General features: G+C 41.6%; 1 protein-coding gene across 3 annotated transcripts in view; it reads right to left on the reverse strand.

The window, feature by feature from the left end:
• Positions 1-23,171, reverse strand: part of LOC310635863 (protein SSUH2 homolog) — a 47,113-nt gene extending 23,942 nt beyond the window's left edge. The window contains exons 1-6 of one of the 3 annotated variants that reach the window (XM_083355187.1): positions 23,004-23,171; positions 21,240-21,304; positions 7,766-7,864; positions 6,145-6,223; positions 4,795-4,924; positions 795-855 (exon numbers count right to left, since the gene is read on the reverse strand). In XM_083355187.1, coding sequence (XP_083211313.1) covers positions 795-855; positions 4,795-4,924; positions 6,145-6,223; positions 7,766-7,864; positions 21,240-21,304; positions 23,004-23,029 — 460 coding nt within the window. In that variant the 5' untranslated portion in view covers positions 23,030-23,171. Of the gene's footprint in view, positions 1-794; positions 856-4,794; positions 4,925-6,144; positions 6,224-7,765; positions 7,865-8,050; positions 8,127-18,892; positions 18,977-21,239; positions 21,305-23,003 lie in introns of those variants that run through there. The other 2 variants (XM_083355188.1, XM_083355189.1) reach the window with 2 other exon arrangements.
• Positions 23,172-23,718: the final 547 nt, after the last annotated feature.

Genomic DNA, 23,718 nt, shown 5'->3' on the forward strand with positions numbered 1-23,718 from the left:
GTAATAATAGCAAAAAGAAGTGCATTTTTCTCAGAAAGCAGATAAAGCCTGAACGTCATGCAGTTCATATATTTCATCCTACCTATATAAATGAGTTAATATTTAAATATTAAAAAAAGTTCTCCCTTCCAAGGAACTCAACAAATTATACAGTTCATTATACTAGTGGAATTCTTAAACAGCGCTATTGCTTCATAAATCGCAAAATGCATCACCGTGTCCAAATTAATACATTTTTGTAGTGATGTAAACAGATCATTAATTTCCTAAGCTCACATTAATCCTGCACTGGTGCTGTAAAGCTACATCCATCTTGGCATAAGTTAACCACTAAAGTCTGAAAGTGAGGTCAAGTATACTAGCTTCATCCTACGTTTTGTTATCCGCATATCCTCCTCAAATTGAGGTAAGAGCCTCTTTTATATTCATGTTTTTTCCAGTGTACTGAATCAAGCATAGACTCCTGGAATACAGCACACTCTACGGATAGAGAAATTATCTTCATGCACTTATAGGATGAAGCATATCTTTACTTCCCACTTTGCTACTAAAAAACCCAAATGTATAAATAAGTCTGAATGTTAGAACAAAATTGAATGTGGCATGAGACAATGGAAATTGACAATGAGCAAACAAGACGTCTCCAGTATGGAATTTGAATCCTATAGTATATGAAGCTTAATACAATCCAATGCCATCTCTATGACTTCCACAAATACCCTCCGGAAAGAATACAAGAACACAACATATTGGGGCAGCAAAATCAAATTCTGCCATAGCATAGCAACACTTACCTCTATATGGTATAGTTTTCCATAATGAAGACCTTGATTCAGTGAAAGTCTCCAAGTAATACTAAAAAGAAATGTAAAAAAACTACACTTTAGTCTCAAAAAGTAGCAGATTAACAGAAATCTCCAAGAAATATTGCCAAAGGCAGCCATGGCGTGCAAAGAAGATCAATATCTTTATATATAATATAACTGTCAGAATCCATTTATATCATATTCATAAATGTATGTATCCTGCCATCTCCGAGAAGGAGGGAACGGATGTGTATTGAGCCTGTATTAGGCATTTCAAAGGAAAAGAGAAGCCTTTTGAACTGGGGAAACAAAAGAGGGGGGTTAGGGTAGGAGCATCTGGCTTGTGTCACGGAAGAGAGCAATAAACATAAAAGGTCCTAAGTTCATTTTTCCCACGAGAGGGATGATAGGAGGTAAATGATGGGGGACTGACCAAATGGGGTTAAGGGGGGGTTGAACCGGGAACTCTTTATAAGGGTTTAGTTTGTAGAACAATATTAAGTCCTGTCTTGTATTCCTACAACCAAGCATGTCATAGTAAAGATTTCTTTTGGACTAAGATTTGGCTCCAAGAGTTTTGTCTTCCTAAGACGTGGTTTGGGGTGGGTCCTGACAATAGCAATAACTTGGATGTAAAACTGCCAGTTTAAAATTCTAAGTTAAGACTGCTTTAACTAAAGTTTTATTCCACTTAGTCCACATAACTAGGATATTGGAAGCTACTGATGCTGGCTTCTTGGAACTTTGTGAGCATTTCATTACCAGGCTAGGTAATACCATCAGCGTGAGAGAAGGAAGGGTTTGCTGTTTGATTATACCCGGGAATTTGCCCTGCCAGCTACTTTTGTTTCTTCCATGTTTTCCTGGTGGGTTTCCTGTTTATCTGGACTTGGCTGCTGGAGGGGATGTGTTCTAGGCTGTTTGTTGCCTTCCTGGATTTTTGACTATATCTTTAACATAGTATGTAAAGGGAGTTTAGCTCGATGTGTCTATTGGTGGTTGATTTGTCTGAATGCCAAACGTCTAAGAATTCCCAAGCATTTAAGCACAAGAGAGTATTAATTATGTCCCCATAGCTTCCAACAAGAAAGGGCTGTCTAGAATTATGATGTGTTGTTACTATTATAATTTAGGCTGAGTGTGGCCCACAGCTATTGATTTCCATTCAACCCACTGAGCAGAATCCAGAAAATGAAAATTATGTTCCATATTATAAAGTTAAAAATGCAAATGTATCCAAAGTTAAACTAAAGGCTACAAAGGCCAGCAAGTCAAGTGATTTTTATGAAGTTTTTGTTCCTTCTTTCCTCCCTGTCTTAAACATATATACTGTATACAACTCTGTACATAAGACATTGCACAACAGGTGACTTTCTCAGGTCAACTAGGCATCACATGTTATTTGCTTGTGCTCCCACAGGTAGAATTACAGTGAATTATCAAGTTGCCAGTTTCTATTCTCTTTTCAATCACTTATTTCCTATTGGAAGATTCTATTTTCATCACTGATAATTTTATTGAAAAAAAGTAAATGGTTAAGGAAAGGAGCAAGGAGGAGAGAAAAAAAAGGTAAATAGCAGCAAGCCACAGAGGAAAAACAAAGCATATCTGAACAGAAGTGACAGTCTCTCTAACATTTTCTCCATTCCTCCAGTCATCACTAAAATACCGTAAGTATTATTTTCCAGTGTTATAGATAGGTGTCCATTTCTCTCCATGATGCCAAAATCACAAAAATGTGCAATGTGACAGTGTTTGCACTATGTTTTGTCACTTGCCTATGTTTTGTGACACCGTGGATTCAGATCAGAAGATGGAAGTTTAAGTATGATCTTGTCTAAGACCACTGAATGAATTTGTGGAAAATGGAACTTCCCATCAATTGCCATACCTCTGGTAAATATACACAAATATTGTAATCCTCCTTGGACCTCAATATGCCATTCTGTCCACAATAAGGTGGATAGTAACTGGAGAAAGAATCTGCTAGGTTATAGTTCCTGTTTTTATTATTCTCTTGTTGGATTCACTTCAGATAGACCATGGCTTTTCAACCAGTGGTATGGGTACCACCTGTGGTATATTGGCACCTGGCAGGGGGTACACGACTATCCTAGAAAAGTGGTAGTGGGGGAGAGGACTGAGCTGAACCGGTGGCAACACCACACAAGCCTGAGTGAGAGACGGCTGGAGCTGCAGGGCTGTCAGGGCTGAACGGAGGCGCCAGGATCAGCACTTCTTCGGGGCTATAGGGCTCAGTGGAAGCGCCAGGATCGGCACCAGGCTCCAGCTGGAGCTCGGCGCTGATCCTGGCGCTTCTGCTGAGCCCAGAAGAAACCAGCTGGAATGTTGCAGCATCTCCAGGGTCTTGTGATTTACATTCAGGTGCTTGGCAACTGATTCATATTTATGACGGTCACAGTGTCCCAGGGTCATGTGAAGTGACCAAAACCTGCTGCAACCACACAGCAGAGGGGGGGGGGAATAAAAACCAAGCACACACCCCCAGCCCATGCCTGCTGCCAATCCTCAATAGAAGTGTCACAACAATGAAAACCTCGGACGGACAGGCAGGTGTCTTGCTCGGCTGTGGCTTGGGGGGGCACTTTTTTCAGTGCCATTGTAACTTCGAACAGTCACTAAGTAAACTGTTGTAAGTCGAGGACTACTTGTACTTCATCACTTTTTCCACATGTCCTTTCTTAAGCCATCTATCCTGAAACTGCATATTGTTTTGTACGAAGTGATGTTATTTTACTTTTAAATATTCATTGTGAATTGCCTTATGTTCTTTACAAAAGCCAGAAACTGCAAATCTTTCTGAACATTATATTCAGATCGATAGACACAATATAAATACTTGCAAGAAAACTGTGTGTAATAAAATCCAGAACATCAGGGGGGGCAGGGGTTGGTTCAGTCTCATAAATAGATCAATTTGCCTTATTACGGAAACAAGTGATTGGCAATGGCTCTTCAAAGCTTTCCCTGCATATATTAGAAAATATTCCAATCTTCTTGGAAAAAGTTGGGATTGAAGTTACGAATATATATATATATACAGATAGATAGATAGATAGATAGATAGATAGATAGATAGATAGATAGATAGATAGATAGATAGATAGATAGATAGATAGATAGATAGATATGTGGATCTTTGGTCACCTTTGGTCATATACATATATATATATATACACGCAAAGCACTCTTCTACCCTGTTACTAAATATCATCCATCTCAGTTCAATTTCCCAATAACTATGCCTCTCCTGAGTTTACTCATGTGGAGAAAGAATTTGGTCACTGATAAAAGTTCATGTGATTTCCACAAATAATTTTGATCGATTATCTTATATCACCTCAAAATAAATCTGAATCCAGCAAGAATGATTTTGGAATAGACACACCCACATATAAAATTGCAGCATCGGTTACTTTAAAGCATGCTGCACAATATGTTCCTGAAAGCTAGCAGAGAATTTACTGCTTAATTATTTAAGCTTGTGACCTACATTTCTTACCAAGGTCTTTATGCATCATACGGTCTAAATATAATATAGGTAGTCCTTGACTTACGACCACAAAATTTCTGTTGCTAAGCAAGGCTGTTCTTAAGTGAGTTTTGCCCAAGCTTACAACCGTTCTTGCCACAGGTATTAAGTGAATCACTGCAATTGTTCAGTTAATAGCGTGGTGGGTTCAGTGAATCTGGCTTTGCCGTTGACTTTGCTTGTCAGAAGGCCGCAAAAAGTGATCCCATGACCCCAGGACATGCAACCGTCATGAAGACATGCCAGTTGCTAAATGTCCAAATTTTGAACGCAAAACAGTCATAAATGTGAAAAATGGCCAAAACTCACTTTTTTCAGTGCTGCCGTAACTTCAAACACTCACTAAACAAATAGTTGTAAGTCGAGGGCCACCTGTGCATGACGCACATACAACTTGTTGCATGCACACACGTTCTAATGCCGTATTCTGCTTACTCTGTAAGTGTTCAGTGCTACGAGATCCTGAAACATCAAGTCTCTCGCTGGAGCTCTGCTGTAGCAGCACTTGCTAGCAGCATACTGGATAAAAGCTTCTTTGGCTTCATCTTCTGAAATAGCAGGAATACTGCATGGCAAGCAAAAGCAATGGAGACAGTAAGCATAAATCACAGTGCAAGCTTCAAATACTCCTCTAGGACACGAATGCAGTATCTTTTGAGTTGCTAGGTATGTTCAGAATTTTTAGAGCATCTATTAATTCTCCCACAAAATGAAAAGCCCCGGTGGGCACACTCGGTTACAGAGCCTCATTTATCAGTTGACAAAATGAAAGAGGGTGCTATGGACTTAGAATTCTCATTGCCTCTCTCAGTGATTTTGTGTTTTAGTAATTTTTCTTCTTCTTCTTCTTCTTCTTCTGGCCAAACGGGCAAATTTCTCCCAAAAGCAACTGACTGTAGTCACCCATAATTTGTATACATTCAAAGAAAGCTTTGGGGGAAGAAAGGTGATGCTGGAAACAAGTAAATGTAAAAGCCATGTGGCTACAGCAGGGGTCCCCAACCCCCGGTCTGTGGACTGGTACCGGGCCGCGGCATGCTAGCAACCGGTCTGCACAAACAACCAAAGCCCCATCCATGAGATGCAGGCAGCACAAAAAACCCATGTATTCTCTGGTCCGTGGAAAGACTTCTCTCCACGTAACCAGTCCCTGGTAGCCAAAAGGTTGGGGACCTCTGGGCTACAGGATGCTGAGAAAACCATGCTTTATAAAAAAAAAAACCTAACCTTCCCTCAATAGAAGCAGCTCTTATTTCCTGCCTGATCTATTTCACTTTGCAGAAAGTCCTCGACTTACAACTTACAATTTTTCATTTAGTTTGAAGTTACAATGGCACTGGGAAAAAAGTGATTTATGAAAGTTTTTCACACACACGACCATTGCAGCATCCCTACGGTCACATGATCAAAATTGGGGCCACTTGGCAATTGGTTGATATTTATGATGGCTGCAGGGTCCCGAGATCATGCGATCAACTTTTGCGACCATCTGGGGAAGCCAGATTCACTTCACAACCATATTACTAACCTAAGAGCTGCAGTGATTCACTTTGACAAATGTGCCAAGAAAGGTCGTAAAATGGGGCAAAACTCACTTAACAACTATCTTGCTTAGCAAGAAAAATTTTGGGCTCAACTGTGGTTGTAAGTCAAGGACCACCTGTGTATCTATTGCACTTTCATTTTCCCTTCCTCCAGATAAGCAGCAGACAACCACTTAGTCTGAGGCAAAGGAAAAATAAAAATGGATTATTAGAAGATTTAAAAGCACAGTATCCATCTTACTTCCAGTTTGTCTGAGCTGGTGTTGGCTCTCTTTCCTCATAAGGAAGCGAATCAGGTGGAGGAGGGAAATACTTCCCTGCTGCAAAAGAAGGGAGTAGAGATGAGAAAAGAGGCTGCTGGTTAAACAGTGGCCTAATGGTCTGTGGTCGAAGGAGCAGTGAGAATGGCTTATCCCATTGTTAAAAAGGTAAAGGTTCCCCTGCACATGCGTGCTAGTCATTTCCAACTCTAAGGGCCGGTGCTCATCTCCGTTTCAAAGCTGAAGAGCCAGCGCTTGTCTGAGGACATCTCTGTGGTCATGTGGCCGGCATGACTAGACGCCAAAGGCGCACAGAACGCTGTTACCTTCCCACCGTAGTGGTCCCTATTTTTCTACTTACATTTTTATGTGCTTTCGAACTGCTAGGTTAGCAGAAGCTGGGACAAGTAACAGGTGCTCACTCTGCTACGCGGCACTCGGGATTCAACCCGCCAAACTGCCGATCTTCTGATCGACAAGCTCAGCGTCTTAACCCACTGAGCCACCACGTCCCATTGTTAAAGTCCTCCTAAATCAAGGTTCTTATTCTCCAGTAAATTTCCTGCTATGCTCAGGATACATTTGTTTACAGTATAATCTGTAATCTGTTTCCTTACAGACTGTTACCAAGTACAAGCAACAGGTGATAGTTGAGCAGCTGGCCAATGGATCATTTGGATAAAGACCTCTATTTTTTTCCTTCTGTTTGCAAGGGGAAATCTATGCATTTCTGCTCTGTTGTAAGTCCCACAGTATTCAGTGGCTCTGCCCATTAGGTCAGTATATTTAAGATTTTTAAGTCCTGTACAGACAGGACCCATCTCTTGTTGAAGATGAAAATCTTCAAGGGAATGCTCCGAGGTGCATGGAAGTGGTGTGCATGGTTGATTTGAGAACATTCCCACTCTCTGGAGAATGTTCATGACCTTCTCACGGTAGACTTTCATTCTCTCTCGTTGTGTTTTTAATCTTATGTATTAAAAGTATATGCCACCAGTCTTGCTACCCAGAGTGACTGCAGGTGGCAAGATAAGCAGACTTGTCCATGTTTCCCTCAAAGCAATGGGGGGGCAACCTCTCCTCTCTCTGCTCCAGTCACTGTCATTATCTGCAATGGAATGTTTCCACACCTTCCTCATTCACTCTTTTTCTACACCTCCATCTGCCGTTACTACCACACTCCACAAATGTAAATTGATGTACTGTTTGCAGATCAAACAACAAGAGCCACGGTGGCGCAGTGGTTAGAATGCAGTATTGCCGGCTAACTCTGCTGACTGTCAACAGTTCAATTCTCACCAGCTCCAGGTTCACTCAGCCTTCCATCCTTCCAAGGTCGGTAAAATGAGGACCCAGATTGTTGGGTGGCAACAGGCTGACTCTGTAAACCACTTAGAGAGGGCTGTAAAGCACTGTGAAGCGGTACATAAGTCTAAGTGCTATTGCTATTGCAATGTAATTATTGGGGGGAAGGGAATCTTCCTTTCAGAAAAAAACAGTATTTCCCCCAAAAGTAACAAATTTAATTGTCCCCAAATCAACACCAGAACCTTGGGACACTTTAGCATCCGATATATGATATCACATCTACACCAAACTTACCATCTCCAATCGTAGTGCCTTCATAGCCAGACACATTGTTTACATCAAAGGCAGGAGGAGCAGAAGCTACTTCAGATGTCATAACAGGAGGGCTGATCCCTGTAACATGCAACGGAGAAACATTAATACTGTCGGCATACAAACATTTAACAAACCATATGAAACACAGCATCTACTATATTCTCTTTCTTTGGTATATACATTAAAGAAAAGTCTAAAATGTATTTCTCCCCCGAAGGATTGGTCACTTGATACAACCATTAACTTGTGCATCTTAATACAGACCTTGTCTTCAGAAAACTTTAAGACAGAGGTGGGCAGGTCACCTTGCTTACAGCTGGAATGTCAAGTCTATTTTCTCCCATTCTTTATTGGATAATAAAGATGGATTGTCAGTATATACTGGGAAGGTAGAGAATGGGATGATAAGGAATCTATTTACCCTAGAAATCAACAGTAGCAGTTTATATAGCAATAAAACTAACTACTGTAATTTATTATCTTAAGACCAGAAGCATGACAGGAGGGCAACTTAACTCCAGAAACCTTAGCATTAAAATAAAATGTTTCTCTTAAATCCTTTTAATGACCTAACTGTGGATCCAGTGCGGCTTACTCTAGTAATTAGAGGCTACAAGCTTTGTGAACATCATGGAACCTGGAAGGTTATGATAACTGGCAACCTTGTATAGAACTGCAGTCTCTGCGATTCTTCTCACCTCATACATAAACAACATCAAACTGCCATGCAAGTAGGAAATCCTCATGACAGCAGCAAGACCCACATTCCTTACTATATAATGTCTAAAGGGAGTTTTGAAATGTGCATCAGATGTCCTCTGGTGGTGCTGATTTACTCAAGGATAAAGATAATAAACCCATTCAAGCTTTCCTGCATTTAGAACACAAGAAGAGTCCATCACAGTGTTACCATGATTAGAAGGGGCCATTTGCAGGGTATGCCTCTGATAAGTTAATGTCTATGTGAAGTGATCCCTCTTCCCCAAACAAGCAGATCTCCCCTCTTTCCAATAAAATATCCTCTACATCCTTATCTTTTTTTAATAAATATTTTATTAATTTTGTAGTTTTACAATCAAATACTTCATAGACAACATGTTGTCTATGTCCATTAGTAATTCATTTGTATATATTAACTTCTTCAGTCTAGATCCAATAATTACACCATCAAATGTTTCCTCTCTTCCTCCGGTAATACCTGTTTTCCCACACTAGGCAAATACAAATTGTTATTAATAAATATACAATTGAATATTAACATATTTGTTACATTTGTCTCATATCAATAATGTCAGTTTTAGATAACTTTTCTAACCAAAACATGTCTTAATTGCATTTGCGCTTAATATCCATACATTCAATCAGTATCCTGTTTTTGCTTTTTTAAAAATTTTTAATTTCCCCTCAGTGTTCAAAATGTCTCTGTTGTTTGTAATTTCAAAGTAAGTTATATTTGGGTAACCAAAAGCTTCCCTTATTCAAACTTCTTAGCATTTTCCTGTTTCCCTTCTCATACCAAAATCTAATATTCTAATTACTAATCTTATCTTTCTATTTCTAGCAATTATCTATTCTCCACCATCTTCAAACATCTACTTAATAATATAATATCCCATCTATTGGATCAAAACCTCTATTTTCTTCAATCTTACTCTAGCTTTCTTCCTTTGCCAACTAATTTTTCAAGTCAATGTATTTGAATCATCAGGTAATTTTTCCTCTGTTTTTGTTTGGAATATTGTTTGGAATAAGAAAGACCATTTGATTAAAGTATTTTTGGAAGAACCAACCCATTGATATTCATTAAACAGCCTCCCTCCTTCTCCAGTTCCCCAGTTCTCCTAACAGCTCTATCTTCCATTCAATCAGTTCTTCTTCCTTTTCCTCAAGTGTATTTTGAATTCTTAATTGGCAAGATGTCTTTTTCATTTCCGATATTATTGCTCCGTCTTCTAGTTCTTCAGTTGTCTGAATCTGTCGGTTAGTTCCTTCCTTTAAGTCCTCCATCTTTGGATCTGCTTCCTCCAGTTTTCCTTTCATTTTCAGAGTTGCTAGTTGCTAGTCCTTCTTTGTAGTCATTTTCTGAATTTGTAAATTTAGATTAGAAAATTATTCTTTTATCTCCTTAGTGTTATTTCTTGTCTCATCACGAGCTAAAGCAATAGTCTCTTGTACTGATTTCAGCATGGAGAGAATTTCGTTCTGATCTTCATCCATATTTTCTAGGTGGTTTATCAAACTTAAGACCTTGGGGACAGGTGTTAGAGATGGTTTTTTTACCATTTAAAGCTGAATATGGGACTTCTGATTCATTTTTTGTAGGTGGTCTTTATAATAAAAATTGTTCATCAATCAAAGATTTGTAATCCAAAATTTTCCATCATTTCAAGCAACGATGTGTGTTTCTCTTGCAGGGAAATAGTTCCACAACATAGCTCTGAAAATCAGTTAATATTTACATTTGTAGTTCAGGCAGGCCAATTTCAAAGTAGTTCATCGTCTCTGCCACACTGATAAGGAGCCCAAAAGTTTTTTTTCCCCTTTTCCTAGCTGCAGTCTTCAAAACTGAAAGTTCTCAAGGTCAGCAAGAGTCTTATCAAGCCAGGTTTCCTTTGTTGTTGTTAGCAGCTGCGAAGTCCTGTTCGACCCATTGTGACCCTATGGACAATGTTCCTCCAGGCCTTCCTGTCCTCTACCATCTTCTGGAGTCCATTTAAGCTCACGCCTACTGCTTCAGTGACTCCATCCAGCCACCTCATTCTCTGTCGTCCCCTTCTTCTCTTGCCCTCAACCCTTCCCAGCATTAGGCTCTTCTCCAGTGAGTCCTTCCTTCTCATTAGGTGGCCAAAGTATTTGAGTTTTAGCTTCAGGAGGTTTCCTTTAGACATAGTAAATTGTAGTGCCATAATTCGCCACTAGATGTCATTAGCGCCATTTTCCAGTTTTTAAAATCCAAACATTACAAGCTTTTCAAATCTTTTTTTTAAAAAATGTCTCAAAAGCACTTTTAGTCCCCAAATTTCAAAGCTATATATGTGTATTAATTCCAAATTAATCTTGTAATTTTCTGTTTCATCCAAATAATTAGTTTGTCGCGTTTCCTTTCCTGAGGGAATGGGGTGGAAATTCCCCTTCCCTCTCTCATCAGGGAGGGTGCTTTGGGTAGTTTTTTCGGGAAGAAGTCTTAAACTCATAAAGAGAGAATAAAGTCTTGTTGCTGAAAGGTTGCTTGTTAGTGTTTATTGTCTTCCGTTGTCAGCAGCTTCTGACTGGCTACACAAATGTAGCCAGTCTTTCCACTGCTGGTTTGGAGGGCTTCCTCAGATCAAAAAGAAGGGCCACCGCCCTCTTGCAATCCATGAGGGTCCCCTCCTTGCTTGTCGGCACCACAGGATGACTTTCGACCCTTTCCAGGGTCCCCAGCAGGGCAAAATCAAACACTGTCTTCCTGCGCCCATCCCGCCGTGACGTCAAACCAGAAGCCTTCTACATTCTTATCTTGATGACTATAAACAAATTATTAATCATCCCAACATTTCTTACAATTTCTGTAAATTATGTAAGCCTATTAGGTGTAGTGGTGAAGGCATCAGGCTAGAAAACAAGAGACCATGAATTCCAGTTCCACCTTAAGCCCAAAGCCAGTTGGATGACTGGTTGCCTGTTGTAATACAGACATGGCTTTCTATGTTTAGTTTGGGGGGGGGGTTGTTGTTGTTCGTTTTAGTTTTTGGGTGCTTTCGAGTCAGTCTTCACTACTGGGGACTTCCCAAACTAGTCCCTGCAGTTTTCTTGGCAACATTTTTGGAAGTGATTTGCCATTGCCTGCTTCTTCCTGGGACTGAGCAACTGTGATAGGCCAAAGTCATCCAGCAAGCTTCCACATCTAAGGAAGGATTGGAATTTAACAGTCTCCTAATTTTTAGCATGGGTTCCTTAAACCACTACATCAAAGACCTTGGGAAAAATTCCATGGATGAGACTCCTAAAGGGGAAAACAACTCAAGAAGCTTGGGAAATTTTGAAAAGTGAGATAATAAAGACCCAGTCTAGCACAATACCAACAAAGAAGAAAAATAACAACTCTCAAAAGAAACCAGCATGGCTGCATAAAGAACTCTCTGATAAATTGAAAGATAAAAAGGACAAGTATAAGAAGTGGAAAGAGGGGCACATAACTAAAGCAGAATATCAGCAAATAGCCCGTGCCTGCAAAGATGAAGTGAGGAAAGGCTCAAAATGAATTAAGACTTGCGACCAAAGTCAAAAATAACGAAAAAAGCTTCTTTCAACATATAAAGAAAAAAGTTAAGGAAATGATTGGTCAATTAGTGGGGGAAAGTGGCAAGAAAGTGACAAGCAACAGGGAGAAAGCAGAACTATTTAACTCGTTTTTTGCATCTTTCTTTACACAAAGGGGAAAAAACAGTCCAACCTACCAAAAGCAGTGCCATAAAAAACAGAATAGAAACACAAGTTAAGATAAGCAAGAAAATGGTAAGTGAGCACCTGTCCAGCCTAGATGAGTTCAAATCACCAGGACCAGATGCATTACACCCCAAAGTTCTCAAGGAACTGGCAGATGTGATCTCAGAACCACTGAACTATATTTTTCAAAAATCCTGGAGCACTGGGGAACTACCAGAGGACTGGAAGAGAGCTGATATAGTTCCCATATTCAAAAAAGGGGGAAAAATAGATCCAGGAAACTACAGACCTATCAGCCTGACCTCAATAACTGGGAAGATTCTGGAAAAGATAATTAAACAACAAATCAGCGAGCACCTTGATGCAAACAAAGTCATCACTAAAAGTCAACATGGGTTTGTCAAAAACAGATCATGCCAGACAAATCTTATTGCATTCTTTGACCAAGTGACAAAATTAGTGGAGCAGAGGAATGCTGTACATATAATTTACCTGGACTTCAGTAAGGCATTTGATAAAATAGATCACAACCTACTACTTGATAAGATAGAAAAATGTGGGTTAGATAGCATCACCACCAGATGGATTCGTAGCTGGCTGACAGGCTGTACTCAGCGTGTGGTCCTCAATGGAACTGCATCTACATGGAAGGAAGTGTGTAGTGGGGTGCCCCAGGGCTCTGTTCTGGGCCCAGTGCTCTTCAACATCTTCATCAATGATTTGGATGAGGGGATATGTTACATATTCAGACACAAACAACCCCCCTCACATCTATAAGGGATCCCCGGCAGCCGTTGACAGCCGTCAAAAGGCTGCCGCGGCAATCCCCCCCCTACACACGCGGCTAGCGGCCAATTCTGACAGCTGTCAAACTGCCGCGCATGCGCAGTACACTGACAGCTGTCAAACCGGCCGACTCTGACAGCTGTCAAACTGCCGCGCATGCGCAGTGCACTGACAGCTGTCAAACTTCAGAGAGCCGCGCATGCGCAGCTCCACCGGAGCTGTCAAAGCTGCCAGCTGGCCCCGGGAACAAGCCGGTTCAGCCGCGCCTACCTTTAGCCGGTCTCTCTCTTATTGGGCGTTCCTGTTGGCGGGAGAACCCTGTTTGTTTATTCGTTCTTGACGTTGTTGTTGTTACTTCTGACTATAAATACGGAGGATTCCCGGCGTTGTTTCGCCCGGGACCTCGGCCCAATAAACACGTTGTTTGGACCGTGCCTGCTGTCTCCTGTCGTCCCTCAAGATAATCCAGGATACATGGGGAACTCATCAAATTTGCAGATAACACCAAGCTGGCAGGAATAGCCAATACTCCAGAAGATAGGCTTAAAATACAGGAGGATCTGGACAGACTCGAACACTGGGCGCTATCTAACAAAATGAAATTCAGTGGTGAAAAAAGTAAGGTTCTACATTTAGGCAAGAAAAACCAAAAGCACAGGTATAGCATAGGTGGTACCTTGCTCAATAGTAGTAACTGTGAGAGGGATCTCGGAGTCCTAGTAGACAATCACTTAAGTGTGATCCAGCAATATGTTGCAGCTGCTAAGAAAGCCAACACCGTGCTAGGCTGCATTAACAGAGGGATAGAATCAAGATCACGTGAAATACTAATACCACTTTGCAATTCCTTGGTAAGGCCACACCTGGAATACTGCATCCAGTTTTGGTCACCACGATGTAAAAAAGATGTTGAGACTCTAGAAAGGGTACAGAGAAGAGCAACAAAGATGATTGGGGGACTGGAGGCTAAAACATATAGGGAACGGTTGGTAGAATTGGGTATGTGTAGTTTAACAAAGAGAAGGGTGAGGGGTGACATGATAGCAGTGTTCCAATATCTCAGGGGCTGCCACAAAGAAGAGGGAGTCAAGATATTCTCCAAAGCACCTGAAAGCAGGACAAGAAGCAATGGATGGAAACTAGTCAAGGAGAGAAGCAACCTAGAACTAAGGAGAAACTTCCTGACAGAACAATTAACCAGTGGAACAACCTGCCTCCAGAAGTGGTGAATGCTCCAACACTGGAAGTTTTTAAGAAGACAGTGGACAGCCATTTGCCTGAAATGGTGTAGGGTTTCCTGCCTGAGCTGGGGGTTGGACTAGATGACCTCCAAGGTCCCTTCCAACTTATTATTGTTATTATTAAAGTGACTCTCTTCCATAACCTTTAGCTAGTTTAAAGCATTCCCCAAATGGTTTCAACGTAATTAAAAGTAGCTTGTATATGTGACTGAAACAAGTTTATTATATACACAGAGATGGAAGAGCAAATGGAAGATGGATCATTAACATGTCAAAACTAGCAAAAATGGAAAATTAACCTCTCTGGTCAGGCAGAAAACAAGCACTTTTTTTAAAAAAAAAGAGACTGGAAACCTTTTATAGAATTTTCACTAAAAGAGAGATGATGAGTTATGGATTTAATGATTGAAACATGAGAATTCAATAGAGGGTTGAAGGGATTTCTATAAGAATTAAGAGGGAGGCTAGACGGTACGTTTGTTAATAGCTGTTAAAGAGAACATTGGAAGTCATTATATTAGTTTTTTTTCCTTCCCTTGCACTTGTTTCCTCTTTTAACTTTTCCTTTAGATTTGCTTTATGCTCTATGTAAAATCCTCAATAAATATAAATAATAATTTTAAAAACACCTCAATGTGATCTAAGTAACACTCATGGTTAATCAGTGTCCAGTGTCCACTCAGAACCAAAGTGAACACCATTGAATACACTAATTTACAACCATAACTGAGCCCAAAATTTGTTGCTAAACGAAACATTTGTTAAATGAATTTTGTCCCATTTTATGACCTTTCTTGCCACAGCTAAGTGAATCACTTAACTGGTTGTGGTTGCTAAGTGAATCTGATTGACTGTGCTTGTCAGCAGGTTGCAAAAGGTGACCACATAACCCTAGAACGCTGTAACTTATAAACATGAACCAGTTGCCAAACATCCCAATTTTGATCACATCACCATGGGGATGCTGCAAAGGTCATAACTTTGAACGGTCACTCAATGAATCGCTGTAAGTTGATGACTACTGGTAATGGGCGAACATGGCTGCTAAATCAATGCTCACAGCATTTTGTGATTCCTTTGCATTTTAGTATGTCTGTTGGGATTTGCTTTGGGTAGGGCATCCAAGCCAAGGGAGGCGTAGGAAAGGGTGACAGTTCTAATCTCAGTGGCAAGGAAACATGTGTTTTTCTGTATGAAAGGCAGTTTGCATGTTGCTCAGAATAGGTCGGCACCTCCCAGAGAGAAAGGGAGAGTCAAAATGGAGTGAAAATGGGAGAGTCAAAATGGAGAGTCAAAATGGGAGAGTCAAAATAGAGCTTTTTTCAGAGCTCTAATTTTAATCCACGTCTGATGAAGAACGTCCTGTTTGACTTTTTTATGTTCTCAAGATATTTTGCAAGTCAAGTCAAGTCCTTCGTTGCACTACCCAAGGCTCCAGCTTAGGAAATCCAGTGACGAGCCAAAAATGAAAGTCATCTGTGATTAAAAGCCAAAAAAGGAAGGTTATGAAAACCAGTCACTTTATACTTCTTTTAGTTTTGCAAGTCATGCTGTCATCTCCTTTTTTTTCTAAAGTACAACAGAAAGTGATTTTATTATTAATAGGGAGGCTATTTTATTATTATTTTTGCATAGGACTACGTTTAATTTAGCCAGTCCACTGAAAGAACATATTTTTTTATATAGCCCAAACTCTCCGTGGGTGAGCATGCATGCCTGTGTGAAGAACATCTTCTCTTTTTGAGAAAGCTGTTCCTGAGTCACACATGTAGGGCTGGTTTCAATATTTGTTCAGGGGGGGAAGCTCACTGAATTTAGTGGGACTTACTTCTGAGCTAGCCTGTCTGATAGCTATGTAAAATCTTTTTGACTAGTATGTCTTGTATTCAGAGGAACAAAGAAATAGCTGTCATGGGGGCTGTTCATAAAACTTTTTTTTCCTTTTACAATCCTTTAATTCAGGGGTCCCCAACTTGGGCCACGGCCTCTTGGCCACTGAACCACATGAAGGGATGGCTAGCACACATGCACATGCACATGCACTCCCCTCCCCTCACACTCACGCTAGCACCGCCCTGAGCATCCTGCCAGCGCTAGTACCACTCTGCTCTGTGTCTCACCAGCACTAGCACCGCCCCAAGCATCCTGATGCTAGTGCCACCCCAAGCATCCCGCCAGTACTAGCACCGCCCCACCCTTGAGCATCCCACCAGCACTAGCACACACACCCCCGAGCATCCCGCCAGTGCTAGCACCTCCACGTCCCAAAGCGTCCCACCGACACTAGTGCTGCCCATAGCTTCCTGCCAGCGCTAGCACCGCCCCATTTGCAGCACTCACACCTGTGCAGTCCTGTTTGCACATGCGCATGCACTCATGTGTGGCCGTTTGTGTGCGCACAAGCGTTCACATGTGGCCCATTTGTATGCACACACATAGCGGTACCTGCCTCCCTTTCTGGGCCGCCAAACCAAAAAGGTTGGAGACCTCTGCTTTAATTCCTTCATTTGGGGTGGAATTGGGGTGACTGAATGGAACTGAGACTTTACTGGCTGCATGCCTTTCCTGATGCCTATGCTGAGTTCACAGCAGATATTTTCGCTTTGCACTGATAGGAAACAGCTGCCTAGGATTGAACTCTCAACCTTCCAAGTGGGAGGTAAGCATCTTCATCTCTAAGACACTGCACTGCTCTGTTCATAAAATAAATATTCTCCCAAATACCAGTTCCTCATTATTACAAGGCAAGAAGTCATTAGGTGAGAAATTAAAGGCTAATCGAAAATCTTTATAGAAAAAGCCATATCATTTTTATAGCATGAGACAAAGATGAAGGAATCTCTTTCTATTCTTGCAGCAATTGTGGGAAGGGAGCCCCATCAGTCTGCTATAATCTCAAATCAGGAGTCTTGTAGTAACTTTTCCAACTAACAATTTTACCAAAAGGCATAAACTTTCCTGAGCAGCAGCTACTTTCATCAGATGTATGCAGCTCCCAAGCACTTTTCTTTAAAAAAATGCTTTAGCCAGAAGGTGGCTACCTGATTTTCATATTCCTGTGCCAATGTCTTTTTTTAAAAAAAAGAAAGAAAAGAAAAGAAAAAGAAAAAAAGAAAACCAAGAAAACCAAGAGCTGGGATTGCAAAGAATAAAAGGGGAGAGAGAAAAAAGAGGAGCATTGGAAAGGGGAGAAAGGGAAGAAGGGGAAAGAAAGAGATGATAGGGGAAGCAAACAAATAGCTACCAGTATGGAAGATCTGAAACACGGCAGGCAATAGATCCACCAAAAAGGCCCTGTGATTTGTGGAGCACCAGGATGATCTTCCTTCCCGCTGGTCTCATCACCATAAAGGAGCAATTAAGAAAGGAATGTTTCTCAATTCTCCAGATCTCATTTCTTTTTCCAACCCAGGAAATGACATTATGCAAGAGCCTGGAAGAGCCCAGCCCTTTGTCTCATTTGGATTTACCAGGCCCCACATATGGTCAAAGAGTGGGAGGAGTCATCAAAACAAGCTGTAGAAGAAATGTGAATCGAAACAAGAGAAAGGGAGAGGAAATGGAAAGCTATATACCCTGCCCCCAGGGAGGTGGGCTGGGACAGACAACCAGCAAGAATCCTAGAGGGGCACACCTGGGCTCAGGACAGAATACATGACAAAGGAAACACAAAGCTTGAAACAGGAAATAACTCCAGACAATAGAGTCCAGGGGGTATAAAAACTCACTGCCCACATGTGGTCTCTCTCTTCTCTCGCTCTTTTCTGTTGGATCCATCTGCAATAAACTGCAACCTTCTTCCCAAAGCAGTTGCTTTGTTTATTCCCCGCTTGGAGGAACCATGACAAAGACTTTTCTTCTAACACTATGTGGAGGTGCTTGTGGGTCCCAGTCTTGACACTCTGGTCTCTCACCCATAGCAAAGACCCTTCCCTCCTTCCTCTTCCTGCAGATTCAGACCACCCGCTTCGCAAATCCCCACTGTCCCCAAACATTCTAGTTTTCAGTTTGCAGCATATTAGACTTTCATCTAATATGAGAAAAGCATGGAGGAAAAAATGCATTGCAACAAGTTTTTTTTTTCTTTTTCTTCCAGGATAAATTTAAACAAGGCTGCAACTTTCTCACACCTGATGAATGCAGTGGAAGAATGTCCTTTTTATCTGCTGCTGTGAAAGAAGGCAGAAGCCCAGTTCTGCTTCTTGTCAAGCAACAGACAAGAGTCCACTTGAACTTTGCTTTACCAGGCAAACATGGCTGGGTGTGGGAGAATCTTGCAGGCGTTGCCCAACACCAACCACACAAACCGAGTACGGATTAATCTAAAACACTCTAGCTCAGTGTAGCTCCAAGGTCCCTTCCAACATTATTATTGTTATTGTTATTATAATATAATCAGTGTAAAGCGGTGTTTCTCAACCTTAGCAACTTTAAGCTGGATGGATTTCAACTTTCACTGCTGGCTGGGGAATAATTCTAGGAGTTGAAGTCCACCCAGCGTAAAAGGTTGAGAAACACTGGTGTGAAGTCTACAGCCACAGTACACTTCCTCTCCCATAGAACAAGGGCCTCTCCCACAGGCTTCCTCTTCCCTAAAACACCATGCTTTGGGGATCTTTTTGTAGGCTTCCTCTCTTTAAATTCAGCTTACCTTTCTGTCAGTTATCTGAACTCCTACAGGTTTTTCAAAGCTGTTCCTTCTCCCAGCCCAAGTGCTTTGTTGCATACCGATGAGCTTACATCCGGTTAGTTGCTTCCCCCTCCACCCTCCCAATGAGCTTAACAATGGGGGGAGGGGTGAGCTAGTGGTGGGAGTAGAAGCCCTCTGTTGTTACTTCCCCCAAGCAGGTTTCACTTCTGAATCAAAACTGTTTAGCTCTTATCTACAGCAACAGGCTACCAGCTGCAAAACTCATGACAACCACAAAGCACAAAAATAACGAAAAGAAAGGAAACACCATTGCTTTCTGTACCTTTTCCCCTGCCATTTCCTAGATCTTTTCAGTCCAGATTAGGTAGTCCTATAGCAGATAACTGCTGTCTTTGTGTCCCAAATTCTGCTTTGGGGACAGGTAAAATTGCTAAAGACCTTTGCCCATGTCTGCTTGGATGGAGAAAGATCAAGGAGGTTGGGGAGGCAACTGCTGAAAGAAAAAGCTTTGCTGGTGCCAAAGAACACACTGGTACTTTTGGACAGAATGTGCCAACCCAAGATTTACAGGGTGACATTAAGAAGCAGACTGGGAGGAGAAAGAGCAAAAATCCTAGGCCTGCAGTTCTTCAGTTTTAAGGGTGAGAAACTATGTTTAAATAAGCTCTAAAATCTCCTTCAGATAAAAAAAAACCAACCACAGGATGTCACAATTTATATTTTGCAGTGAAATGATAAATCTTGTCAGAAATTAAAAGGACTGGGAGTGGAGGTAAATCCTGGAATGTAAAAAAAATAATTTTAGGTAAAGTTCATGTATTATAAGATATAATTTTCCTATTTAGGGGTAATGTTGGTGTCTGCGTCCTAAATAATTTGGGGAAGAAAAAAAAAACCTCCCACAGTGCCTAAATTGGACTATACTACTGCATGCTATTAATCCTTAGGGGAAAAAAGGCTAGAATTTGTTTCAGTCTCTATGGTGTTAAAGTTAGTGGTTATGGTGAGAACCACAGCTTGCCAATTCCAGCTGTTTCCTGGAAGATATTAAAGCTTCCTGTTGCTAATAATTGACAAGCAGGGATTTGCAGGGCTTTGAATCTGAATGTGAGAAGTGAAGTGTCATAGCTGTGAGCATCTCCTTATAGAAGCCACGTAGAAGCTCTCAGGAACAAGAAATGTTTGAATTAAAGAAGAGGTTCCTTGGTGCAAACACATGTTTTCCTGAGGACTGTGCAGCTACCACACAAGGCTAAGAAAAGATCCAGCTTCTTTAAGATGTTGACTTGTTTCAGCATATACTGAAGCTGCTTTTTGGCTTTAGATCCAAAGTGTTGGTAGCACATCTTTATTTTTATTTTTATTATTTTAATTCCATTTATATCCCGCCCTTCTCCGAAGACTCAGGGCAGCTTACAAGCTTAGCAGTAGCCTTCATTCTATGTATATGCCTGCTTATTAGGGCTTTCACACACACCCCAGGCGGCATTATTACAAAGTCAGCTTAATTGCCCCCAACAATCTGGGTCCTCATTTTACCTACCTCGGAAGGATGGAAGGCTGAGTCAACCTTGAGCCTGGTGGGATGCGAACCTGCACTAATTGCAGGCAGCTGGTGTTACTTAAGGAGGCATTAGCCCACTGCTCCACCAAGGCTCTAGAAGCAAGGCAGATGAGGTTCGCTCAGCTAGTCTGATCTTAAGTAGTCATGGGCCCTTGATAGCACACAAGAAGTCCCTTTAAACATGATGGCAATGTTAAAGGAGTGAATTTGTGTTAAAGGAGTAAAGGTTCCCCCGCACATGCGTGCTATTCGTTAGTCGTTTCCGGTGCTCACATGCACATGTGTGCTAGTCGTTTCCAACTCTAGGGGCCGGTGCTCATCTCCGTTTCAAAACCGAAGAGCCAGCGCTTGTCCGAGGATGTCTCCGTGGTCATGTGGCCGGCATGACTAGACGCCAAAGGCGCACGGAATGCTGTTACCTTCCCACCGCAGTGGTTCCTATTTTTCTACTTGCATTTTTACGTGCTTTCGAACTGCTAGGTTGGCAGAAGCTGGGACGAGTAACAGGCGCTCACTCTGCTATGCAGTACTCGGGATTTGACCCGCCAAACTGCCGACCTTCTGATCGACAAGCTCAGCGTCCTAACCCACTGAGCCACCACGTCCCTCTAAAGGAGTAAATTACAGTAGATCAACTGATGCAGTCACAATCATTTTTTATCTGATTCCACTCAACCTATCTTAAAGCAGGGTTTATGACAATAACATCTACATTTATTACGTTGCAGGGTTCACTTGCAATCTTTAGAATATTTGCTATCAGTGATGGCTTAATTTTCATACCAAAAGTCTCTGGAGCAGGCATCGTCTGATTAATACTTCCATAATATTTATGATTTGATGCGTCACTATGGGGAGAGAAAGAAAGAGAAGATGTTGCAAAATAGCACGTCTTTAGTTTATTATTTCTTTTTTTTTCTCTTGAAAATTCCATTTCACTTGATCCTCACAACAATTTTATCAGGAGGCTGGGCTGAAAAAAACTAACTAGTCAAAGTCTCTCAGCCAGCTCCAGGGTCAAGTGGGGACATGAAGCCAGATTTCCGTGGGCCAAATTAGCTTCTTTACCATCGTACTACAAAGGCAAACTTTCATAAATGGAAGCTGAGGACAAGTTTCTGCTCTTTTCAATGTCTCAGTAAGCATCCAATATTTAATACTGAGGAAAACATAGCCAATCAATAATGCAAATATATATAACCAGGCTGGATCTAATAAATCAGGAACCAGATGACAGAAGAGAGATACTGGAAACTCTCTTTGTGGTTATTTAAATAGCTGTCTGTATTTTTGTTGTCCAGATAGGATTTGTGCTTAAATGAGGCTAAATTTCTGTGACCATTTGTTTTTCTTGTCCCAAAGCAATGAGCAATCTTCTAATTTTTCCAAAACATGTAGTTAATTTGAAATGAAGGGGGACATAAAAGAAAGGTAACCATTGCAACAAAAACTGCCCAGAGTCACTTTGAAATGAGAAAGGTGTCAAATAAATTTAATAACAATGAAAAAATAATGCTAATAGGAAAGCCAACTTCACTCAGGAGTTATAACACACACAATCCTGAGTTAACACCACTAGTTTATCGCAGGGGTGGACAATCTTTTGATGGCCATAGAGTACACTGACATTTTTCAAAGGCTGAGGGCCCACAAACTGGTTTGGTCTCGAATTTTGTTTCGATAATAATAGATTTTATGCATACCTCAACTCAAACCTGCAAAAGATTGTGCTATGATTTTCAGTATTCATGGTCGGAGAAATCTCCAGGAGTCACAAAAAGGGATCCAAGACCTCTTGCAACCCTGAGGCCTGACTATCACACCTCCATAAAGATTGCTTATAAATCACAATGAGTACACAGCATCTTATACAACTAGTTATACAACCAGTGTATTGTAAGAATGCAGTCATAAAGTGGCTTGTTACTGCATATGGATGAACCCAGCCATTGCAGTCTGTAAACTACAAGTTGTTACCATGTTGTGTGAACTCAGTATGATTGTGGTTTATTCAATAAACCACAATTAAGCAAACTATGAGCAAAGCCTGAGGCCACTTTGCATGCGAGATTAAATGAGCAGCCTCATGATTCAGTGTCAGGTCCTATGTTCTTAACAAAGAATCTGAAGTAACTTCAGAAGGTGGTTTTGTTCTATGGTCTCTATAGCTGCTGCGAATACAGCGTCAACTATGTCAACTAGGTTTCTTCTTTTAAGAAGAAAAAGGCAGTGCCGTTTTTTGAACCAACTCCGTAAAACGACCGACCGAGTTGGGCGAACCGGGCCCCTGTAATCTTCAATCAGATTCGATCCGTAAAACGTGATTTCTGAGAGCCAAGCCCCGATCTTTAACCGGAGATTAGGTGTGGCTTCGTATTTAATTTAATTCCCAGTCTCCAGAAAGAGGCAAAGCGATGGCGCTGTGGCTTATAAAAACTGCAGTCAGCTCCGCTCCCTTTTCTACTAGTTGCAGAGCGTCACTGAAAAATTTAAAAATTGGGGGGGGGAGGGTGCTGCCAGGGAAGCGGGAGGGTAAAAGGCTCTCACCGGATCGCTTGGCTTGCTTGGGCCATGGCTGCGTAGAAGCTCTCTGGAAGCTTGGAAGGGAATCAACCACAAGCTCGCCCGCCTGACTTTCCCCTTACTTTCACTTTCATTTCTCTTTAACCAATAACCCGGGCCCCGCCTTGCAGCCCGACGAGCCAACTTCCCGGTTTTGCGAAAGTCTCCGGATAGGAGTCGTGAAGGAAAGCACGAAAGAGGGAAGGCCCTTTTAGGGTTCGCGGCCAAAATGCGGGTGGAGAGGGCGGGGTTCTGGTTTACGAATGATTTGGGATTGAGGCTGGAGATGCTTTTGTGCCACCTAGAGTTTGCCACGGTGTGTAGCGCCCGTCGGGTGCTGTGTATACATGTACATTGGGGCTGGGGGGTGGGGTGGGTAGGTTGTAATCCTTTTGTGTGGCGGGGGGAGCCCGAGGATTGCGGAGCAATGTGGCACACCCGCATTTGCCGAGTCAAGGACTTTTTTCTACCTCTGAGATTTGTTGATGGGCTCCAGTCCAAGTATTAAGGAGGTCCTTTCCTGCTGACTGGCCGCCCTAAGTTAGTCAGTGCTGCCCCTTCTATAGGTGTGTTTACTAAGAACTGAATTCAAAGAGATATTTCCCCAGATAAAGTTCAAACATTGCAAACCCTGCCCGCAATCATGAGAGACTGACTGATAAATGGATTTGTTTTATATTACCATACAGCAGAATGTTTC

Source organism: Vipera ursinii, assembly GCF_947247035.1.
Source record: "Vipera ursinii genome assembly, chromosome: 2".
NCBI classification, from domain to species: Eukaryota; Metazoa; Chordata; class Lepidosauria; order Squamata; family Viperidae; genus Vipera; species Vipera ursinii.